This window comes from Siniperca chuatsi, linkage group LG3 (genome assembly GCF_020085105.1).
Source record: "Siniperca chuatsi isolate FFG_IHB_CAS linkage group LG3, ASM2008510v1, whole genome shotgun sequence".
NCBI classification, from domain to species: Eukaryota; Metazoa; Chordata; class Actinopteri; order Centrarchiformes; family Sinipercidae; genus Siniperca; species Siniperca chuatsi.
In genome coordinates, this window is record NC_058044.1 from 17,675,308 (window position 1) to 17,698,484 (window position 23,177).

Genomic DNA, 23,177 nt, shown 5'->3' on the forward strand with positions numbered 1-23,177 from the left:
AGCCTTTGCGAGTGAAGGCAAACAAGCATGTTCAAATGGGGGCTGAGGGAATCTGTGGTCGAGGCGACAGCCAAATCCGAAAGGTCGAGGACGCACTACCCACCAGCCAGTGCACGGGCCAGCATTCCTCAAAGGCGTCAACTTGTCAGAAACAGTTTCTGTCTGTCTCTTAGTCACTTTCCCCGTTGCCGAGCTACATTCATGAATCTGAATCGTCAACCCTCTTTCCTTTTATGCCTCCATTCTCTCTTTGTGTCTGTTTTATCTCCGTTTCTGGGCCCTCGGGTGAGCCTCAGCCGCTCCAATGGGATTGTCTGCCTTTATCTCTCTACATCTATAGCTACTACAGCTGCTGTGAAAGGTAATAGAACAGAGGTTACTGGCACACCGCTGTGTCTATTCTTTTCTACTCTGCCTTTGTCCTGCTACCGTTTTTTTCTTTATCATGACTCTACCTAACTGATCTCTAGTCTTCCTCTGTATTTTATTAGCCCTTTGTAGTCTCATCACTTGTCCATCCTTACACCTTCTATACACTTTATATGAAATGCAATTTTCTTGAATTTACTATCTTTACTATTTTTTCTTTCTCGCACCGCAACTTGAGTTTTAAACCAGGCATGGAAATGTATAAAAGATATCTGGCTTTAGAACCAATTGTGAAATGTGTATGCACTTAAAATGGATGTTGTAATGCAATAAGTAAAATCCGTCTCAAGCACATTCGAGCTTAGAGTGAATGTTAAAGCTACCATGCAATGTTCTGAATAAAAATATTAGTTTCAGAAGCTGCAAAGACAGAGGGAGATTGCTGCCAATTCAACAAAATATAAAAAACTGTGTATATCTTAAGTACTCAAGGCCAGATCTGTGTTTTAAGTTCTGTCTGAGTAATTGTAAACCAAATGACATTACAATTAGAAACACTTTCAGCTTTCCCACCAAACACATAAACACTGACTCTATGAAGTCAGAAAGGTTAGTGACAGAGTTTGACATGAGTAAAACTTGTCAGTATGCTTTAACCGAATGCTTGTTGCTTGGTCAAACAACGTCTGAAACCCCCTCCACCACTGCTGTGTCCAACAATTTTTGTAACTTTCCGAAATCGACAAGCTGACAATCACGGCCACTTCATGCAGTGATTGGCCAGGTCTGTGGAGGTGAGAAAGTTAGGACAACAGGGTTGGCTTCTCTCTCAAGCTCTCTTTTTTCATTTTTAGCCAAACTAGTTTTGTGTGTAAAAACGAGTGCAACATAATGAATGCCTTTGAGGAAAGACTGCCTGAAAATGTGCGCTGTTATCCCCAAAGTGAAATGATTATCGCATCTCGCCCCTCTCTATCATGACAGGCTTTCCAACCCGCCCTCGAGTGTGGCCGTTCGTAACAGTTATAAACGCTTTTGCCTTCAGACGTGGTTGTTTTGAGCATACTTACACCTTTACTTTGAGTAAATGTCTGTTGTCTGTTGTAAGCCCGTAGCTGCTGTCACTTACACCTCACAAATTTCACTGGTTAGTTGTGTTACTGTTCTGTAAAGAGCTTATCATATTTGACACCTTCAGAATTCTAATAAAATACATTTTGTAACGAACTTTTTCAAGTCGAACGTATGATCATTATACTGTAAATCTTCAGTGCAATTATTCCCATCAAACATTTCTTCATTTTCAAATAGTCCTGGTTATTCTAATAAAGAAAATGTGCAATACAACTTTGAACTCTGTTTGGCACATAAATGGAAGAAGAACAAAAATGCAGTTTTTGGACTGGGACTCATAGGGTTAAATTCATTTTTGTACTGCTATTAATATTACGTTATTGTAATATTCCACTCCATTGACTTGCAATGTCAAATTGCTGTAGAATAAAGAAAGGTGAAGATTTTTTTGTTCATATAGCACATGCTCTTGACTTGTGTTTTGTTGTTTAAAGACTGCCTGGACTAAAAAAGCCACAGGTTAGTCAGGTGAGTCATCGTATCCCCCTGACTGACTCGATACACCTCAACCACAGCCAGTGGTTTTAAAACAACCACTCCTGTGATCTTTCTGTCAGGAGAACAAAGGTCAGACCTAAAATAAAACACAAGTGCACTCACTCTGCTAATAGAGAATGTGAAGCCGGGCTTTCCGGAGCACACGCCCATGAAGCAGAAGCGCAGCTGCCAGTAGAACAAATGTTCACAGATGAAGGTGAGTAATGACAGAATCATGGCAGCCCCGAGCATGTAGAAAACCCCCGCCATGTTGTCCACGTCCAGCTGACTGCTCATCACCTCGTTCTTCTCATTGTGGCAGATGCCCGTCAACCACAGGGCCTCAAACTCCTCCATCTCACCTGGAGGAAGGATAGACACACATACACAAGTTACTGTATCGATGTGTTGGTGTTACTGTTTGTGTGACCTGTGCACTTGGATGAGATTGCCCGTAGGTGTCTGAACATGTAAGTGTGAGTACAAAAAGAGAGGATACATTTTTTAGATGGGGAGTTGAAGCCAAAAACAGCTTAGGTCTCATGTACGTGCAACAAATGTCATGTTGCATTATTCTGACTGCCCCCCCCCCAAGAATCATCCTCATTAAGGATTGCTTATGCAAGGCTATCCCTTCCTTGTTGTGGGGAAAAAAAACAACTGCCTGCTGGGACTTGACAGTCCTCAGGGAGGAAGTGTGTGTGGTCATGTGACAAGCGCTTCCGCCCTAAAATGTGTCCCCCTCAGTTCCACATCCCTGAGGGGACTGCTAAGGGGGGAGGACACGTCCAGAGAGATTTGTTTGATCTGCACCGATGATCTGTTTTTTGTGTGTCTGCGTGAGATCAAGGGGGTATATATTTTCCCACTGCTTGCATAACACTGTTTTGTGTATGGATGTTTGTTCAGATGAGTGTGTGTTTGTTAACTAGTTTTCACTAAGTCTTTCTTACCTAAATGAACCTCAGTAAGAGAAAAGAAAGTGTGAAGTAGCAGTCTTACGGTGATTGGTCAGCAAGCAAAGGGAAATGTAATATAGTGAGGTGTCTGACTTTGTTCTTAAAACGAAATAGTTCAACGTTTTACGAAATACGCTAAATACATTCTTTCACTTTCTTTCTCTGAGTTTGATGAGAAGATCGGTACCACTCTCATGTCTGTACATTAACTACAGGGCTAGAGCCAGAAGGCAATTAGCTTAGCTTAGCATAAAAACTGGAAGCAGGGGGAAACAGCTAGCCTGGCTCTGTCCAAAGTAAAAAAAAAAAAAACGGCCTAACAGCACCTCTAAAACTCACAAATTTATACGCTACATATCCTTTGTTTAAAACATACACAAAGAGAAATCTACAACCAACAATTTTTGGTTTCAGGGTGAGTTACATGCTGGAACTATTCCTTTTTTTTTAAGATTATTTTTTCAGAATTTCTGCTTTATTTGATAGTCACAGTAGATAGAAATAGGAAAGAGAGGGGATGACATGCAGTGAAGGGCCCGGGCCAGATTTGAACCTAGGCCACAACAGTAAGGAATCAGCCTTGAAACATGGTACGCACTCTACCAGGTACCGCCCCCTGGAACTATTTCTTGACAAACAGTTTATCCATCCGCCTAGAACTTCTATGCAGCGTCTCCAGCTATAGCGCAGGTTGCCAGATACAGTCGGAAAGTACAGCTTTTAGTACAAGGTCTCTGTACGATGGTACCAAACCTGGCAAACTCACTGTGACGACTCAAGAAAGTCACTGCGTCTGGTTGTTGTTCACCAAGAAATACTTACTGTACAGCACGTAACTCCCTGTAAAACCACAAATTTAAATCTTTACATTACAATATGACAAGTCAAAATGTCTGCTGTGAAAAAGGTGATTTAAATTACAATGTCCTTTAAATAAGTAGTAATATAGTGGTGCAAGACTGCCCCAGCAATATTTGCAGATTTTGAAAAAAATAAATAAATAGAAACAAACACAATCACGAAAAGTCTAGATGCTCCTGTTTTTAGATTAATTACTAGGGATGACCAGCGATGGGAACTGCAAATTGGTTCCCATTTAGAACCAGTTCCACAGTGTCAGCAGTTTAACTCTGACACAATTGATTGTTCAGCCTGTAGATTTCAAAGACAATGATATAAGTTCAGGATAAACACTCTCCTGGATGCATACTCTATGCTTTTAAATCTGGATGTACTTGTTTGTACACTGCTTTCCAATCCTCCCTTCATTCTTATCCATCATCTTTCCCATCCCTCTCCTTCCACATCTTCAATGCTTTTTCCACTTTCCTCCTGATCCTGGATCTGTTCAGATGTAGTGGCACTCAGTTTCCCATTAGTAGGCTGTCGCTGATTCTCTCTCTCTGCACATATGACTTATATGAACATCATGTTCATGTCTGGACTCTTAACAGGTCGTGACAAATATGACCAAACATCGATGAGTCTGATCTCCTAACCTGGACTAACGTATGTGTGCTGACAGCCAAACAGTCCACATGAAGTAATGAGAAGTAATGTCTGATGCGTTGGCCTCATGTACGCAGTTGACAGAACAATAAGACGTTACTCCCATGAATTAAATTTATGCAGACATGTTGTCTGATCTTTGGGGAACACACACTCAAGCATGCACACAGTCACATGTCACAAACACACCCCATGTACACACATACACACACATCTTGCATACACACATAAATGCACACACTGGCACTTTAGTGAAGATCACTCAACAGTGCATGACGAGGTCTGAGTCCATTTGGCTCCTAAAGATTGGATCCAAGGTGAATGTTCTCTCTGCACTGACCCCTTCATCCATCACACATACTGGGATGGAAAGTGATAGCACATCAAAGGCATGTGCCAACGTGCTGTACAATATATGATCTGACAGGTAGTGAGCAGTATGGAGCACAAAGGCAAGGATTCACATCAAGGACAATCACTTCTTTTACATTAAGCTTTTCCTTTGATCCAGAATGTAAAAGTGCTGCCAAAACCAAGGCTGGTACATTTTAAAATCTTTTATTCCGCATCCCTGTTCCCCATAGAACTCCATTCCTTTTCTATGCGCAGGAACACACTGTAATACAAGAAGAGCAATTGATGCTTGAGAGTTTGAATACATTTATTACATTTCTGACAGCAAAAGTAAAAATGATCTTGTCAGTCAACAACAAATATGCTTTACTAAATTCACCTATCGATTTTCTATCCCTTTCTAGCATCTGTTAAAGGGCCACTGTGGCAACAGGGCCAGCAGAGCAGCAGAGACCTAGTTTTTCTACTGCAGTTCTTTCTAGTGCTGCAACAACCAATTATTTTCATTATTCAGTAGTTTTCTAAATATTTTCTTAATTAATCGATTCATCATTGGGTCTATAAAATGTGAAAATAGAAAAAAGGCTGGAGTTTGCATGTTCTCTCCGTGCCTGCATGGGTTTTCTCCGGGTGCTCTGGTTTCCTTCCGCAGTCCAAAAACATGCAGGTTAGGTTACTTGGCGACTCTAAATTGCCCGTAGGTGTGAATGTGAGCATGAATGGTTGTCTGTCTCTATGTGTTGTCTTTCTCGATGTATTAGCCCTGTGATTGACTGCTGACCTGTCCAGGGTGTACCACGCCTCTCGCCCAATGTCAGCTGGGATCGGCTCCAGCCCCCCGTGACCCTCTAAGGATAAGCGGTTATAGATAATGGATGGATAGAAAAAAGGACCCTAAGGCAGAGCTTCTTTTTGAAGTGACTAACCTACTGTTACTAACTTACATTAAAATAAGTAAAGCAATTTAAACATTTTGAACTTGAATGTTCTTTCATTTTTCATCCTTCCTCAGCAGATTGAGTCTGCTCAGTTGTCATGACAACAGTTTAGTTATTATCATGTGACCTAAGTGTGTAATTTTATATGTCGAATGAAAATTTTTTTTTTATGAGAATTGTCTGTAAAACAATTTCAATATGTTTGATAGCAGAATAACTAACTTTAAGAAAATAAAACCTGCATCACAGATTGATGGTTGACAGTTTCCTGTAATATTTTGTAAACTGTAATATCCTATTGTAGTGTGTGTAATATGTGGATCTGAAGCTTTAGGAAGTATTTAAACGGGCTCATTTCATCTCCAGCATGAACAAACTACTAAAGTTCAGTTGCAGCACTTTAGAGTTATGAGATGCAAGTGTTGTTTCACATGTCTGTACCTGAGGGTCTACTGTCTCATTATCTGTGTCTCATTATTTGTGTCTCATTATCTCTCCATACTGATACAAAATGTCCCTCCAGTGTGTCCTGCATCATCCCCGACCTCTGTGTCACCTGGGGCCAGAACCTGTTCAAACAGAAATGCCAAATGGGCATCCTAACCATGAACACAAACCACCTCAACTGGCTCATTCCTCTCATCATGACGGAGCAGCAGCTCGATACAGAGGCCCTCGTGGATCACTGCACTCGTCATTCTCTCAGAGTGACGCCAGACACCCTGCTGGCTTCTCTCGGTCACTGCCCAAAACACACAACAACAGCTGGGGCTTAAAACAAAACACGACCTACAAATTGAGAACATTGCTCTGCGGCACATACAGGTTCAGAAGTGTTGCTTTCTACTTGCTGTACACTAATGGGAATTCAACCTCCTCCTTATATAAATATTCACATGATAAGGTGCAGGTGTAGTTGAGATATAGTGAGATATAGTGCCACCATATTCTTGAACTGAAAAGCTGGCATCACAGTGCGACAGTAATACAGTAGCCTACACCTGCACATCACTTATCAGCCAGTGGAAGTGGTTAAGGGTTTAAATTATTTATGCACTTTTCAAAATCGTAGGCTGAGCTTTACAGCTTTTATGTCTGCTTCTTCTAAGGTGGCTTACTAGCTATCAGAAAGAGAACATCTTAGAAATCAACACTAGACTAAATCAGGGAAGGATTTTATTTTTAATATGTCAAACTGGCACAGTAATGTGTGGATCAACAGTAAAAACACATTGAAATACAACATTAGCATGTTGTTCATAACAGAAAGCTCTCAAACGTGTTGACAAATTTGTAGAACTGTCCTTGTTGAGATGCTAAAGTGACGACTTAACCAGAACAAATCAAAATATATTTAAGGTTTCCCTGTTTAATAGATAAGTCCACCATCCCAGTCTGTGGACTCTGTTCCTAAAATCCACGAAGACACTGAAGAAATGTGTCAATCACAACAGTCTAACAATATCCAGAGGCTTCAGCATTTCAAGACTGATGTTGTCCACAGTACTCCTTCTGCTTATCTTCAGTTAAGGTCAATATTTCCTGTTCCTGCCAAAACAGCCTTTGCAGTGTGCTGCCAGAGCCCCATGAGTTATCAAATAAACAAACTCCTTCCACACTCAAGCTTTCACTTCTACAACTGCAGCAGCTGCAGCTTTTCAGGCCTGCTGGTGCCTCACTGTTGATTAAGGACTGAACTGTGCCAACCTGGCTCAGGAGGCCTCATCCTGCAGCTCCACAGCCTCAACGACTGCCTGGAACTACCAGCAGGTTCTTGGGTTGTCACCATAACAAGCACCGACCACCTTCTGAGTCAAAGCTCCTTTACAGCTACTTCGATGACTCCACGTCTCCAACCTTACTACACTGATGAGAGTGTATCTTCACTTCTGTTGGATTAGTGTTATTACATCAAAAGCAACAGAGAAATGCAAAATAGAAATGTCGTCATTGTTGGTTTAAAAAACTATGAGTTTACTTGGCTCTGAGATATTTATAAGACTTTATTCAATTAATTTATTTCATTTAAATATAATAATTGTTATTTTAGTCATTACCATCTCCAAACAGCATGAGGATGGCCAGATCCACAGCTCGTTTCCAGCCCGAGTCCTTCTGGATGGCGATGCCGTAGCCGGTGGAGGCGAACACCTTGCCGCTCCCGATGGTGACCAGCTTACAGCCCTCATCTCTGCCCGCCATGTAGTTCAGCACTGCAGCATCGTAGATGAAGGCATCCAGTTTGCTGCAGAGCACGATGGAAGGAAACTGTGTTACACTTTTTACATTGTGTTATGGAGCCTCTTGTACCTCCATATAGTGACGGTGAATGAATGTGTCCAAAATCACTCCCTCGCTCACTCATTCACTATTCCCACTCGATAGTTTATAATAAATTAAGATTTTAGGATACTTGTGACTAGCCATAATTTGTGCCATCACTGATGTGTAGTGTTGCCCAACTTTAATTTACACATCTATTAACGACGGAGGATAACACTTCATTCTATGGGTTTGTTATTTCCTTATAGTTTCTAGAAAGTTTCCTGGAAAGAACTACTGTATGTAATTAGGTACTAATTATAGAGAAAATCATTCATTTATTATTGGAAACTGTATTCTCCATTCCAGTGTAATTGTATGCTTGCCTGTGCACATTTTTGCATGTTCAGCTGACCTGCTGTGCACTGACTAAAAATGCTAGCTTAGCATTTAATTGGAATTAATTACTTGAAAGTGTAACAATTGTACTCTTTTTCTATTTTAGCTATAAGTAATGTAATGTATAAAAACTGCATAGTTCTTTCAAGGAAACTTACAAGGAAATTATTAGAAATGTATGATTTCATGAAATAAAGTGTTACCAGACAAAACATTGCATTGAGGGATATTTAGGAAAAGGCAGTGTGCATGCTATGGATACTATATTTTTTGTTTTCATTGTGAGAATTTAGATGTTTCACTTTGAATTCAGACACTCCAATAAAATATCAGAAAGTAAATATAGGAAACCAGGTAGGGAATGATTTTGGATACAATCACTGACTAATCTATTCTATTCTGTTCTATTCCTGGGTTTCCCGTAGTGTTTTATAATGAGCCACCTAGCCTGAAACAAAGTCCACCTTAAAAAAATATAATTACAATACAATTAAAAAATACAATTTACTATAAAAAAAACCTTCAACGAAGTGCTATTTCAACAATACAAGATCCAACTTGTTGTTTCTGAAGCTTTCAACCACACCTCATGGTCTTCCTCAAACAAACCTAAACCATCTCCATGACAACTGAGCATCTCCAACCACTGAGGAAGGCCATGAGATGTGGTTGAAAGCTTCGGAAACAACAGGTAAGTTGTCAAACTGCTGTTTCAAGCTCAAGTATGACTGTTGTTTAGGCCTAATAACTAAATTGACCATGTGACAAGGTGTGTCAGGATCTGCGTGGCATAACATCTCAGCTGAAATATATCTTGGGGACAGCCTGTTTTCTATTCTATTCTATTCTCTTCATATCAACCCTGAGTGATTTTGACAAAGTGGTAAATTGACATGACAGTCTCCAGCTTGGTGACAAACTACCATCAAACGGTGCCTCAGGGCTCTACAGGCCTCTGTGGTCATTCAGCTTAAACTCTCACCAAACACCAGAGATAGGCTACATCACTGCTTTGCATTCTTAATTCTTTAGCAGTGACTGATGAAAACACTGAGAGGGAGAGAGAAAAAGTGAATAAGAAAGCAAGATATTAGCTAGCTTTGAGAGGCCGAGAGAGTGAATATTAGCTAGCTTTCACAGCAACCACAGGCTACGCTGCTATTTCTGGGCGCCAGTGGCAGGCAGATACACAGCTCCACTGGCTGCCCACCCACATTGCCCAGAAAGCTCCCTCTTCCTCTGTCTCCCCCTCCTTATTCCTTGATCATCTTTTTTCTGTATTGCATCAGTACAGGACCTCACAGCTCCATAACACTGTCTCTTTTCTCCCTGCTGAGATCCTTTCAACTTCCTCCTTCCTCACATCCCCCATCTGTCTCTCCATCCTCCCCTCTATCTCTCTCCTCCTCACCCGGTCTTCAGACTGTACAGCGCTTCATCTACATTCTTCTGGTGGAAGCTGGTCATGTAAGTATGCATGTCCCGGTAGTTGTTGCGGATGTTGCGCTCTGTACTCCCATTGGGCACCGTGCCAAACCGGAATGGTGGCGAGAATTCGTTAGGCTTCTGGAACTGAGGTGGGGGTTTTCCGGAAAAGAAACCACACAGAGAAAATGACAGAGGAGTGCTCGTTAGCATGGAAAAGGCACTGAGCCGCATCAAATAGCCTTTAATGCACTGTTGAGCAGGAGCACGGGACTATGCTTTTGGAAGCTCAAAATTAACTAAATGCTTAGAGTTGTGCTCAATAGACGGACAAACATGGGAGAATGCGGAGGACACGTTTAGACAAAATGTACTGTATGATTCATTTCTCAATTAATCGATTGATTGTTTGGTCTATAAAATGTTAGAAAAAAGTGACAAATGGCCATCATAATTTCCAAAGCCCGAGGTGACGGTTTTGTCTGAAAAACAAAGATATTCAGTTTACGATCACTCGACAAAGAAAAGCAGCAGATCCTCATAATTACGAAGCTGGACCTCATTCACATTTTGCCTTTTCGGCTTGAAAATGGATTTTGAAACATTTTGGACATTTGGACATTTTGAAAACATCAACCTGGGCTCTAAAAACTTGTGATGGGTATTTTCCACATTTTTTCTTAACTTTTTTTTAACTAAACCAGTGATTCCCAACCAGGGGTACTTCTACCATGGGGGTGCCTGAAAATATTGTGGTATAGCTCAGCAAATAAAAAAAAAAACTGAAATAATGATTTGATTAAAAATATACCCACATATTTGTGTTTAGGAGGAAAATAAACACACACACAGGATTACAAATTGGTGTGAGGCTAATCCTTAGTATATTTACTGTCACAATTGACTACCAGCTACAACAGGCCAACTGCACAGGAAACTTCTCACCACCCTGAAAACCACCTGTTGCAATTGAGAGTGCCTAAAAACTCAAAACAGCTAAAAGTGCTGGATAAATGTTTGAAGCTTGTGTCACTCCAAATAGTCATACAATTACATTCGTGACCAAACCTACCAAAACACTGATGATTCAATTGTATGAAAAAATACCGTAACAATATACAATTTCATTTAACTAATAGTGTTAAATAACATTCCAAAATTACTTTCAAATGAATTTAAATGAACACATTTGAAACATGATGGGTGGTGTCAATCACGGGGCACTTCTCATCTAATAGTGCTGTGGTTGTATGTCAGGTTGGGAACCACTGAACTAAACGATTAATCCAAAAAATAATAAATACATTATTTTCTGTTTTCTGTTTAAATAATGACACTATCTGGTCTTGTTATTATGTTCGTTATTCTATTAACAGGGTGTTGCTTTAACAAAACATGTATGCTCAGCCAACCTACCCTGTATAAATAAAGATTAAATAAAATAAATAATAAAAAATGGAAATAATCATTAGTTTCAGCCCTAAATGATGAACTCTCTCATAGACTCAGGTATCCGTCCACACTCGGTCTCACAACGCCCCACGTTACGTACTTTCACACACCTGCTCCTCCACCCCACAACCCCTCACATTGCCATGAATTCACACCTTTTTGTCTGACAGACCCGACACCTGGTCAACATACTCCTCCTGGATCATAAAGGCAGCCAGGTTGGCAGTGTAGGAGGCCAGGAAGATGACAGCGAAGAAGGCCCACACTGACACCATGATCTTACTGGTGGTGCCTTTGGGATTCTGCACGGGAACAGAGTTGTTGAAAACCAGACCCCAAAGCAGCCAGACGGCCTTACCGATGGTGAAGGAGGGACCGCCGGGCTCTGGGAGAGACAGAGTGATATAAAAGAGGAGAGAGGGAGGAGGGGTACAAAGAAAGATGAAAGAAGGAAGAGGATGCGAGAATTTTCACAGATCACCAGTTCTACTTCACTTTATCTGCATTTCCTCATGACCGCCATTGTGGGAGGCACTTGATGGATGGCGGCGACAAAGACTAGATTTATTCCCCTCCTTCAGATTATCAGTGATCGCAGGATGTGCTGTATGATCCACATCCGCTCTTCCAGCCGCTGCCGTGTCAACCCACTGTTACATACTAACTCTGTTCCACCTACCTCTATAGCAGTATGACAGGTAGCAGGATGGAAACACTACCTACTGTAGCCCTGTAGCATCGGTGACAGGGAGAAAGAGAGGGAGGGGCGAGGGGGTAGATGGGCACACAGCAGGCTACAATTATGTTACAGCTGGAGCAGCAGTATAGGACAACAGCCTTACATAACCTAGCGATTAAACCACACAAACCATACACTGTTGCTGTGACAGAAGACATTCAGAAAATAGTATGGCAGGAAACATAACTCCAAACCAAACACCATTACTCTTATCCCCTCTGGTCCTTGATAAAAAGGCTGTGAGCAGCAATATAACACTTCTCTGATTTTATCTTGAGTGGCTGCCGTTGTGGCAGGCTAAAGCAATCCTGAGAGTCAAACAGTGCTGGGCGTATAACACCTGGAGAAAAAAATAGATCGAATCTGAACCATTGATTTTGATGGGCCTGCTGGAACCAAATTTGATTCAACAGGGTTGTGTGGTTCTGTCAGACACCATTAAACCTGACACATATTTTCCATGTATGGTAATAGATCTTCTCAAGTGTATTCATCAGTTTTACGGCCCTAGATGCGGTGGTGTAACAACGTTACGTAATATCTGAAAATGGCAGAATACAAAAAGACGTTGTAATGCAAGAACAGAAGAGTCTTTGTTCACACAGTGATGTTGAGAATACTTAAGATCACCTATCTGGTTCTTGTCAATGATCCTTTTCATTAGTGAAAGAGCTTAAGTGACTGTAGATGTAGATGAGTACTCCAAGACATTGAGTCCCAGTGTTCCAGTCGTACTCATTCAGAAGGGATTGTCAAATTAATTCAGCACATGGAGGTCTCTGTTTGAATGGTGCATTCAAGGTAACAAAACATGCCAACTAAGTCTTCATTCTAGCACATGAGATTGCCTGAAAATGTACCTCATTGTCACCTTTTTGGAGCATGGATTGACTGGGTCTGAGCTTGTGTGTGTGTGTGTGTGTGTGCAATCCTCTCACCTCGGCCATCTGCCAGACAGCGATTGTAACCCACCGGGCTGAAGTACTCAAACACAAACACAGCCACGGCCGACACGATCAGCAACATCACAAACATCATCACCCAGACATCAGCACTGAACGGCTCTAAAACACCACGGGGCAGAGAGAGGAAGTTCATTAAACCAAATGAAAGAAAATGATAAAATCACCCCCTGGTATCAACATGATTATTTGTATTCAGACGTTATGTGCTGTGTGCTCATTGTTGCACATTGATGGATTTTCTCTGAGTGTGTGTGTACCTCTCAAGAGAGAAACTGAGAGGAAGGTAGGTACATTTTTCACACGCAGAATAATCTGTGACAAACACCACAGCAACAAAACAATCTCACTACAAGGTCCATTTAGTAGATGCTCTGGAGCTTTCGATTGTATCACATGATCTTCATCAGCAGTTGGAGTTGCCCAGTTTTCATTTTTCTGAATACCAACTTTTGATATTATTTATGGTTAGCATTTTTCAGCAAAAGCCATTCAATGTATTGTAATGTAATCCAGCGTTACTGTTCGTTATTGTAACAGCCTCACTGTTTACTGCTCACTCTCCTACAGCCCTATCAGAGCTTGACTGGTGAAAGACATGGTGGCTTTTATTTTTAAGCAGTGACAGGCATTTTTTAAAATCCATTTTAAAGATTGTAGGGAGCAATAGAATAAGAAGGAGCAGCCACAGCTGTTAGATAAAGAGTTGCAGGCGACAGGCTGCTCACCTCCAACTCCTCAGTAAGGTAACCAACTTTTCTGTGCCCTGCAGTTTCTGCGTTCCTGTGTGGAAAGCTACTGGTTATGTGCGCAACATGAAATCAGACTGTGGTTGCTCATGGCATGATGGAAAATAATAAATACTTGACTGACTTAGATACACTAGTTACTCTTGTTGTATTTCCGAAAGAGTAGCTGCTCAACGAGTGTTTGCTGCCTACAGAATTCAGGGACCTGTAGTATTGCTGTTACCATGGTAACCACAGGTGTCGCCGAATCAACTGAAATCTTAAGGGTTATAACTTTAAGGACTACTATTTCCAAGGTCAAGAATTAAACTTCAATCTCAACCATAGCACTTTGACAAGATGATGTTGATGTACAAGTGCATATTTTTTGTATTTTAGTGATTTTTCACAGAAAAATACTGATTTTAAATCGGCTAAATTTTCAGCTGCATTTTATGTCCCAATGTAAGCAAAAGTTGTATGTTTCGTGCTGCTAGAACACACTGATCAACACAATTAAACAAGGCCTTTGTTTTATGAAAAAAGCTACTTGTACTTCTGTCTGTGATTGTGCATTTATTATGTGATATGAGCGTGTCTGTGTGCATGTAAGTGTTGTCAATTGTGTTGTACATCTGCCAGAAGCACCAGGTGCGTTTCTCCTCACCAAGAAAAGCGGAGGGGGAGACGGTTCCGTTGCTACGGGAGACCATGACACTGATCCCCGTCTCAATGAAGGGCACAGAGAAGTCAATGACCTCTGACCTCTCCTCGTTGATGGTGAGCGAACCCACTGCCATGTGGGCATTCTTCAACACCACCTGAGGGTCAACCACAAACAGACAGAGACAGACAGGAGGGAGACATGGAAGGTCAAAGGGTGCACGGTGCTGAATATTCTGATTGTGGTGAAAGAGACATGATGGGAAAAGTAACTCATTGCTGCAGTTCATTCACAAGCCACTACCTTTGCCAAGTATTTAACACACTATTTTGGAAGAATGGAAGCAGGAGGAGAAGGGGATGATTATTACAATGGGTCAGTATTCGACTCTCCACCAACCTGGCCTCCCTCTGAGTGTGTTCAGGTATATTTAGCCCTAAGTTTCTGGAGCCATAAATAAAAATGGAGCAGAAAAGACTGTGTTAATAAGGGATATGTATGCCAGAGTGAGCAGGAATCCTACGCACTGTTTTTGTCTCTGTTTGTCACACTTCTTCATAGAGGCCTGCTTTATTTTTTATTCTCTCTCTCTCATTCTGTTTTCTGCATCTGTTGTCCTGTTTTCCCCCATTCAAATTAAATCATTAGCTGCTTCCTTAGGCATTTAAGGACATGGACTTGTGTACCCATGCATGCATGCATGCATACACTGCACATTCGCATAGCCTTGACTTTATGCTGATGTCTATTTCTGGAATTTTATAACTCGATCTACAGTAAGTGGATTTAAGATACTGTAATTTATATTACCCTGCACATTTTAACTCATCTATGTTCTTAAGATAATAATAAAGTTGCTCGTTTTATGCCATAATCAATTAAGTTGGACATCACATCGATTTGTAAAGGCTGCATTGTGCTAAATGTCTAATGTGTAAATTGTGCAGGAGAGAAGTGAGGCTTTCCCTGAGGCTGCTTTCTCCCTCTCTCCTTCTCTCTTCTAATCGCTTTCTCTATATGTCTTTTTCTGTCTCCATCACTGATAAGGAGCCTCATTGTCCTCCTCCTGAGGTTTTTGTGGAGCTGATCACAGCTCCCCCTCAGGCGAGGTTGTGGGGAACAACTGCTCAATGGCTGACAGAGAAAGTGAGAAACTAACAGAAAGAAAGAGAAATTCAGACAATATAATTAGGTCTATCATAAAAATAAATTCCTATGGGAACCAAAACACTCTCCCCGCTTGTAGCAGTGTTAGTATTAGTATAAGATTACATATTTACTTGCTTGATTAATTGATTTTCAAATTTTGAAAAGTAATTTAGTCTGTGCATTGTATTCATATTGTAAAGAAAAGTGAATTACAAACTGCTAAACAGTAAAAATGTGAGGAGAATAAGAGCAGCAAAAGTGATGAGCAAAGGAAAAGAGAGTGAAAAAACAACAAATATACATATGTTTAATAAACATATAGCATACTAAAACGCATTCAATTTAAGACATATTAATCTATAGCAGTATTTTTCAGCCAGCAGTAGACTCTAAATTGAATCGATGTTGGTGTGTTGTCACAGGAAACATGGCCAAAAAAAGAAGCATTGCATTCTGGTTTTAATTGCCAAAGTTTTTTGGGGTTTTTTTGGTTAATATTTGTGTAGCCTAACATTAAGTGATTAGTTTTGTATTTTCACTTTAATTCCAGAAAATAAGTAAAAAATTAAAATCAGTGCAATTTCTTCCAGAAATTCCCCAAATTTCAGTGTTACCAATTTTAAAATGGCTTCCATCAGTCTACATTAAACACATGCAATGAGAAAGAGAAGCTTGGTAACCAAATTCTCAGCTATACTCTTACATCTGAAATTGCAATGTTTCTCACTTTACAAAATTATAGACGTTAAATTTGATTCCTGCCACAAGATCCACCTTTCTTCTTCTGTACAACCTTATATGTAACAAAAAAAACATCCGTCCACTACAGATCAGTGACACAGAAGAGCCAGTAATTTATGAAGAACATGTGGAATAAAGTGATTGTATTTATGTGTAAAATAAAGAGAAATGTCCTCACCTCTCCAACCATGCCGTTCCATGTCCCATTAACCTTCTTGCCGTGTTTGCCGTTGGTGACCAGGTAGAGGTCGTAAGTGAACTTCACCGCCTTGGCGATCTTCTTCAGGATGTCAATACAGAAACCTTTGCAGCAGCGCTTGATGTAAATCCCTGAATCACCTGTCTGATTGCTGGTAGGTGATATAGAGAGGAAGAGAAGAGTGTAGTGTGTGTGTGTGTGTGTGTGTGTGTGTGTGTGTGTGGGGTTAAAGATAGGGAAACAGTAAAACAAGTTTCAGCAATCTGAGATTAACGTTATTTTTGGGTTCAGGTGCATAAAACTTACAGATTCAAAAGAGAGAGAACAGCAACAAGTTTCTTTCCTTTTATTACCCACAGCTAGGCTGGTGGAATGCAGGTGCAGGGATGAAATGTGAAATAAAAGTAAAAACAACCAGGTCCCCTATGCTGACAGTATGCAGGTTTTCATTCCAATCAAAAACTCCACCAGGTTGTTTCACCGACTAGCAAACATTAAAAAACAGAAGAGACCAGGAACTGCTCAGTGAAAGCACCTGGGGTCAGATGTATGAATGTTGATCCACAGAAAATTAATGGACAACTTTTGATGATCTTTAAATTTTTTCAGCAAAAATGCCAAACATTTACTGGTTACAGCTTCTCAAATGTGAGGATATGCTGCTGTTCTTTGTCATATACTGTATGATCAACTTTGGGATTTGGGCTGTGTGTTGCACAAAACAAGAGAAAACTGACATTTTCTGACATGTTTTGGACAAAATGATTAATCAAGAAAATATTTGGCACATTAATCAATAATAAAAAAATTGAAAGCCTTCACAATTACGGAGATAAAATGCACTGTATAACAAGGAATAATGTGAACACAGATGTATCTATCCGGCACTAAGGCTATGTCCACATATTTCTGCTTTTGTACATACAAAGACGAATCTACACAGCTACACATCTGGCTCGTGGAGTATTTTTGGCTGGAGAGAAATCCTGCATACTCTCTGTGGCATATTGCTGCCTAACCTAGAAATGCTGTATGTGAGGATGTCTTTGAAGGAAGAGACAGATAGACAGATAGACAGAGGGAAGGAGAAAGGGACAATAGGGGAATAGGAGAAAGAACAGGGTGAAAGATCAGTCAATAAAAAAATCACTGAGCCAGAAGACGTAAGATACCCTCAGGAGATTTCAGGTAGGCCAGTGATAGAAAAGGAGGCCAATGAAGAAAATTCATTATCACACACCAAGGAGAAGTGGATAGCAAAAGGGTCAGGGTGAAGAGGTGTGAGAGGTGATAACAGGACACTGAGAGATTGTGAGAGGATGAAAACGATGATTATTATTATGATATTTTTAAAATCCAGCAAAGAAAAAGGAGAATCACAGCATGCTGTGGTGACGGAAAAATAATTAACAAAGAAGCCAAAGACACGCAAAAAAAAGGGAACATTCTAGGAAAGTGTACAATAATTCATGACTGTGAGCATTCCTCTTTGCTTTGTTTCATGACAGCATTGATTCATTTCTTTATTTCCTTTGTTTACATTCAGTTTGCATAATATTCTGCAAATTTGCAGCTGCAGCTGTTTGTGTTTTTTTATAATTACTGGTGATTTGTTTGGTGTGACAAAATACTTTGAATACATGCAGACAGTCACTGAGTATACCAGAAAAGTTTTAAATAATTAATTTTGCAGCCATATTGATGTATAAATCAATATGTCTCACACTAAGTTTCATTAAGAAAAAGTGTTCTTTATATTTAGCACTTGACTCTACAATATTCCTCCTGGATTCACACAGTAAAAACAAATCATATTTTTTTACTCCCGTGAGACAAAAATGTATGTCTTAAGGGGAAAGAAGGGAACAAAACCTAACACAATATTTTTTTTATTATGTCCAAATCCAACTCTAAATTCTCACTTGAGTTTGAGCTGTTTGCGGCACGGCACAGTGTTTCTCATGCAGGTCCCGCTGAGCGGGTCCACGTCCTCCACAATGACAAATGGCGCCTCCTCCAGAGTCACGATGGACAGGTGGTCCTCCCGCTCTTCCGCTCCTGAATACAGCTCGAAGCGGGGCCATACATGGTACCTCATCGTCAAAGAGCCTCTCTCCCACTTGCCAACCTGCATGAGTGAGTGAGAGGAGGGCTGTGTGATATACAGGCTACTGTAACAGGTACATCAAGTGGCAGGGAGACACTCCAAATGAAACAGTGACAGACACATCGCAGAGGGTGAAAAATACAAACCAGGAAAAAAGACAGAAGACAGAAGAGAGAAGGAAGGAACAGGACGTAGAAAGGGGATGATAGGAGAAGAGAAGAAGAAGAGGAGAAGATATTCACCCTGTCCCATTGTCTCTCGTTGTCTAGAAGAATGACGACCAGTTTGGGGAACATCTGGTGACCCTTTTCACTAAATGACAGGTTTCTGCCTTCAAATGTAACATTCATGAGGTACCTAAAAATGGGAATTCAAGTTTGAGTTAGAAATAGGGTTTACAAATACATTGTGGAGCCCCCTAAACAAACTTAAGATTGAGGTGAAATTGTTTCTGGCCATCTGGTGAATGTAAGTCATTGTACTTACATTCACTCTGCTTTTAGCTCTGGTTTGCTCTCCACCAACTCCTGAGGGAAATATCTGTCTGCTAAATGCTCCACTATGTTCACCAGCTAGTCGCTAACTGTGTTTGCTGCTGTGTCTGCCGTTTGCTGCTGAGCAGGTAGTGTACAGTGCAGCGGTTTTTAAAGCTTTTCTGCTGAAAGCAGCTGCCTGCTGCTGGAAACAAGATTCATGAGAGCTGTGACACTGAACCAAACAGTAAAGTTACAGTGCCGTAGAACCAAAAAAAGCTTTATCACAAAGGTTCATCACAGCAGCACCTTTCATATTATATGTTTAAATATTGATTAATGCAGCTTTAAGGGCTACGATACAACATAACAGGAGGACAAGTACAGCAGTGCTATCACAGAATAAGATGCTGGTAACTTTTCTAACATACTCATAAATGAAAACAGTGGGAGGGCTGGTTGGAGAAAGCGCACACATGCAATTAAGGACCCTACTTTTTAAATATTCTCAAACATCTTGAACATTGAAATATTGAGCCAGAACATTTCAATCCAAAGTGTACAAGGCTGGTATTTCTACTGACTCAGTGCTGTCAAATATTCAGTTCCAATACTTGGCAGTGAAATACTAGTAATGTTCTTTCGTGAAATGTGTTGGTGCATAGTTCACAAAATAATGTCTTGAGATGGCTATGTATAATATCTGACACCCACAGGTTTTACAGTATGCTTTTGAACACATTTGCTTTGTTGATCTTTGATTACTCTCTTTGCATTTTATATATTTCTATGTATTTTATTATATGTCTGTGTTATACCTTTAAAAGAAGATAGTGATTTTGCAGATCTGAGGTTGTCAGGTAGGACCCTGCTGGCTGTTCCCATAGCAAAGTTTAGGACAACGCCTTTGCTGCACCCAAACTGTGGAATGACCTGCCAGAGGAACTTCTTTTAAATTGCTTCTGCAAACCCAGTTTAATCGAATGGCTTTCTTATAATCTATAATCTAATTTTAATATATATATATATATATAGTGTATATATATATATATATATATATATATATATATATATATATATAGTAGTAGTAGTAGTAACCTTTATGTTTTACGCACTCTTGCTATCTTGACCAGGACCTGTAACCATTTTAAATCACAGCAAGGTGATTTTCTAGTTAAAGATGCATATAGTATATGTATGTTATTACTTAGTGTGACAATGCAAAACAGAAAAAGCAGAAGCACAGAATTCAACTTCATAATCACACTGTATGTTAACTAAAAGCAAGGACACTGCTTCTAATGCTGCTGTTCCTTGCCTTAATTGACTCAATGTTGCAAAGGTTGGTTAGCTAGCTTAAAATATGGCAAAGATGACCCAGTGTGAAGCTTGGTAAAACATATGGCACCTGATAGACTGAGAAACATAAAGCAGGAGTACAGGGAGGTGAAGTGAGAGTAAGTGAGAGAGCAGGGAGGGCGAAGCGATCAACAAGAAACCAGGAGTGAGTGGTGGAAGAGAGAGGAAGGAGTAGAGAGTGTATTAACCACCTGTGTGAATACATATCAGCATATGTGTGTCAACAAGTGCACAGCAGTGGCAGATAAGCTGGAATCATCTCTCTCTCCGCCGCCTCCTTCCCTCTCTCTTCCTCGTCCTGATCTGTGGGCTGCCATCACCATGGAGACGCTCTGCCTCTGAAACAATCCACCGGAGAAATAAATATCTTGTCTGAATGCGAGGAGTGAGGGGCCATTTGTGTGTGTGTGTGCGCAGACTTTTTAAAGGAGGTGCCATGCACATTTTACCCACCATCAACTCCAACCAAGTCAACAGTATGAAAAAAAGAGAATAAATCTATTCACGAGTGAATAAAAAAAACGCAGACAACAGATGAGCAATGGACCTGAAATTTACCCAAGATTTTATCGCAAGTACCTCCTACTAGAACATTCAGTACCTCTATCTGTAATGTCTTCGACTATATTTATATCCCAACCTCACACAAACACACTCAGACCTAAGTAGGCTACACGCTTTGAGCAAGTCAATAATATGACTCAAGCCTCCATGAAATGCCTATTGCTGCACACTGGCTGGCTAGCAGTAATGCGCGTGTAACATGGGATTACCCTCCTAAACATAATCTCAATTTGAATAGGGAACCAAAAAGATCAAGGCGGTGTGGGTGGAGGCTCAGGAGGTCCAACCTGTTGCTGTCCTGATGCCATGGCAACCCATGTGACCAGTGGCGGCCTCTGTGTGTGTGTGTGTTTGTGTGTGTGTGTGTCGTCATGACTGGTCAACATGTATAAGCATACACAAAACCGCAACATAGGGACGCAGGGAAGTTCTTAACAACAGTATAATATAATGTAATGTGTTGCCATGGCACCCACAACCACAGCAATTTTCTTGCAATCAGCTGCGTTGCCATGGGAACAGTAATCTCACCCGGGAGAGGCTGGTTGAAAGCGAGAAAGAGAAAGGAGTATTTTTCTATCTAAACCTGAGTGTTTACCCACTTCCCCTCATGCTGTCTTTCACTTTCAGATCAATCTCTCCATCTCACCTCGGAGTAGGGCATCGAATCACACATCAATAGGATTCATCTGCCCGTACATTAACCTGTGCCTTCACAAAGACTAATGTATGCTGTGAATTTACAGAAGAGGAGGCTGCTCTGTTTATCATTTTGTATCCCTGTACTATTGATGTAGCTTTTATGTGCCGTTTGATCCCTTCTCATGTCAGAATTCCCCTCTGATTCTGCTGGAAGAGGGAAAAAAATAAAAAACTACTGGGATGAGCTACTAACAAAACCTCATGCGGCTTCATCACAGCCATATGCAGCGCTTGTGTGCGCCTTGCTCACCAACTGTTCCCCAACTAATGGCTGGTCGTGAGGGGAATTTAGTTTTTAGTAACAGAGACACTGAATCATCAATGGCATGGACACAATCTCTCTTTCTCCCCCTTTTTCTAAAATCTCTTCAAACATATTTCAGAGCCATTTGATATGACTTTCTTTTTATCTCAGAGTGAAGCTGTACAGGGTCACAAATTCTCTGTCGCTGCAATGAAGGGATGCAAAAATACATATCCCTGCTTTGAATGTGTGTAAGGAAGTCTGTCATGCACATACACACACACACACATGTACATACTGTATCAGGTTTGGGTGGATGACTCATAATCTGGGATGACTGCAGAAGTCCTGCCTCTTAAGATTTACCAGTTACTGATGAAATGTGTAGGATAGAAGCAGTGACTGTCTGAGGAGACTGTGCAATATGTAGAATATGGTAAATTATGGTAAGGCAGAGAAAATAAGGTGTAAACACACAAAACAGTCTTAAAAGAGGAATATGAAGAATAATTTGCATAAGAAGCCTAGTTGTAAATAATTATTAACTTGTAATAACTCTTCCTAATAACCTACATGATCAGCATGATTGCTGGTCTCCAACATGTGTCATAATTAAACATTTTGTTAAGTATCTGACTGTCTGCCAGACAGTCTGATAAAAACTACATTCCCAAGTGCCTTGAAGTAGCCACAAATTTAAATCTTTGAGTTTCCGCTCAAACATAACAATAACTTTGGAAATATTCTTTATTGGGACTGAAACTGAATTTTTGAAAACATATACAATTTGTACAAGAAATATATTCATTGTTTATTTCTTGACTCTTATTGCTGGTGGCACAGCTCTGACAGCAAAAATACACACACAGAGTGATGCAGACTGCACACAGGAAAAGATGTAAGGCTCTGAATCTCTTTGAGCTTAACAAGTGAGTCCACAGGAGCTCCATGTGATCTGGGCCCATGAGGACCCCTGTTGAACAGGAGACATCAGACAGCTATCTGTGGAGTCTGGAGAGAGGGAGCACTGTATCACAGAGAGCCCTCTCTCATTTCAAATGTGAACACGGGTTTAACAGGCAAGGACATTGACCTTCCACAGTCTGCAAACCTCAAATACTCATATATACTCATACAGACTAAAAATTACTAAAAAAATATATTTATAGAGAAAAGGAGGTAATTTGGTACACAGTGAGTCAGAAAAGCTTTCTAATAATTTCTCTGATGATCTCATCTTACTTGTGGAAATTTACCAAGGCATACTT

General features: G+C 40.5%; 1 protein-coding gene across 12 annotated transcripts in view; it reads right to left on the reverse strand.

The window, feature by feature from the left end:
* grin2bb (glutamate receptor, ionotropic, N-methyl D-aspartate 2B, genome duplicate b) overlaps window positions 1-23,177 on the reverse strand; it is a 95,820-nt gene that overhangs the window by 7,592 nt on the left and 65,051 nt on the right. For all 12 annotated transcript variants that reach the window (XM_044190546.1, XM_044190545.1, XM_044190540.1 and 9 more), the window contains 9 exons: window positions 18,810-18,924; window positions 18,383-18,588; window positions 16,440-16,611; window positions 14,375-14,528; window positions 12,956-13,081; window positions 11,434-11,663; window positions 9,813-9,973; window positions 7,798-7,985; window positions 2,104-2,342 (listed from right to left, as the gene is read on the reverse strand). In XM_044190546.1, the coding sequence (XP_044046481.1) occupies window positions 2,104-2,342; window positions 7,798-7,985; window positions 9,813-9,973; window positions 11,434-11,663; window positions 12,956-13,081; window positions 14,375-14,528; window positions 16,440-16,611; window positions 18,383-18,588; window positions 18,810-18,924 (1,591 nt within the window). The remainder of the gene's footprint in view (window positions 1-2,103; window positions 2,343-7,797; window positions 7,986-9,812; window positions 9,974-11,433; window positions 11,664-12,955; window positions 13,082-14,374; window positions 14,529-16,439; window positions 16,612-18,382; window positions 18,589-18,809; window positions 18,925-23,177) is intronic.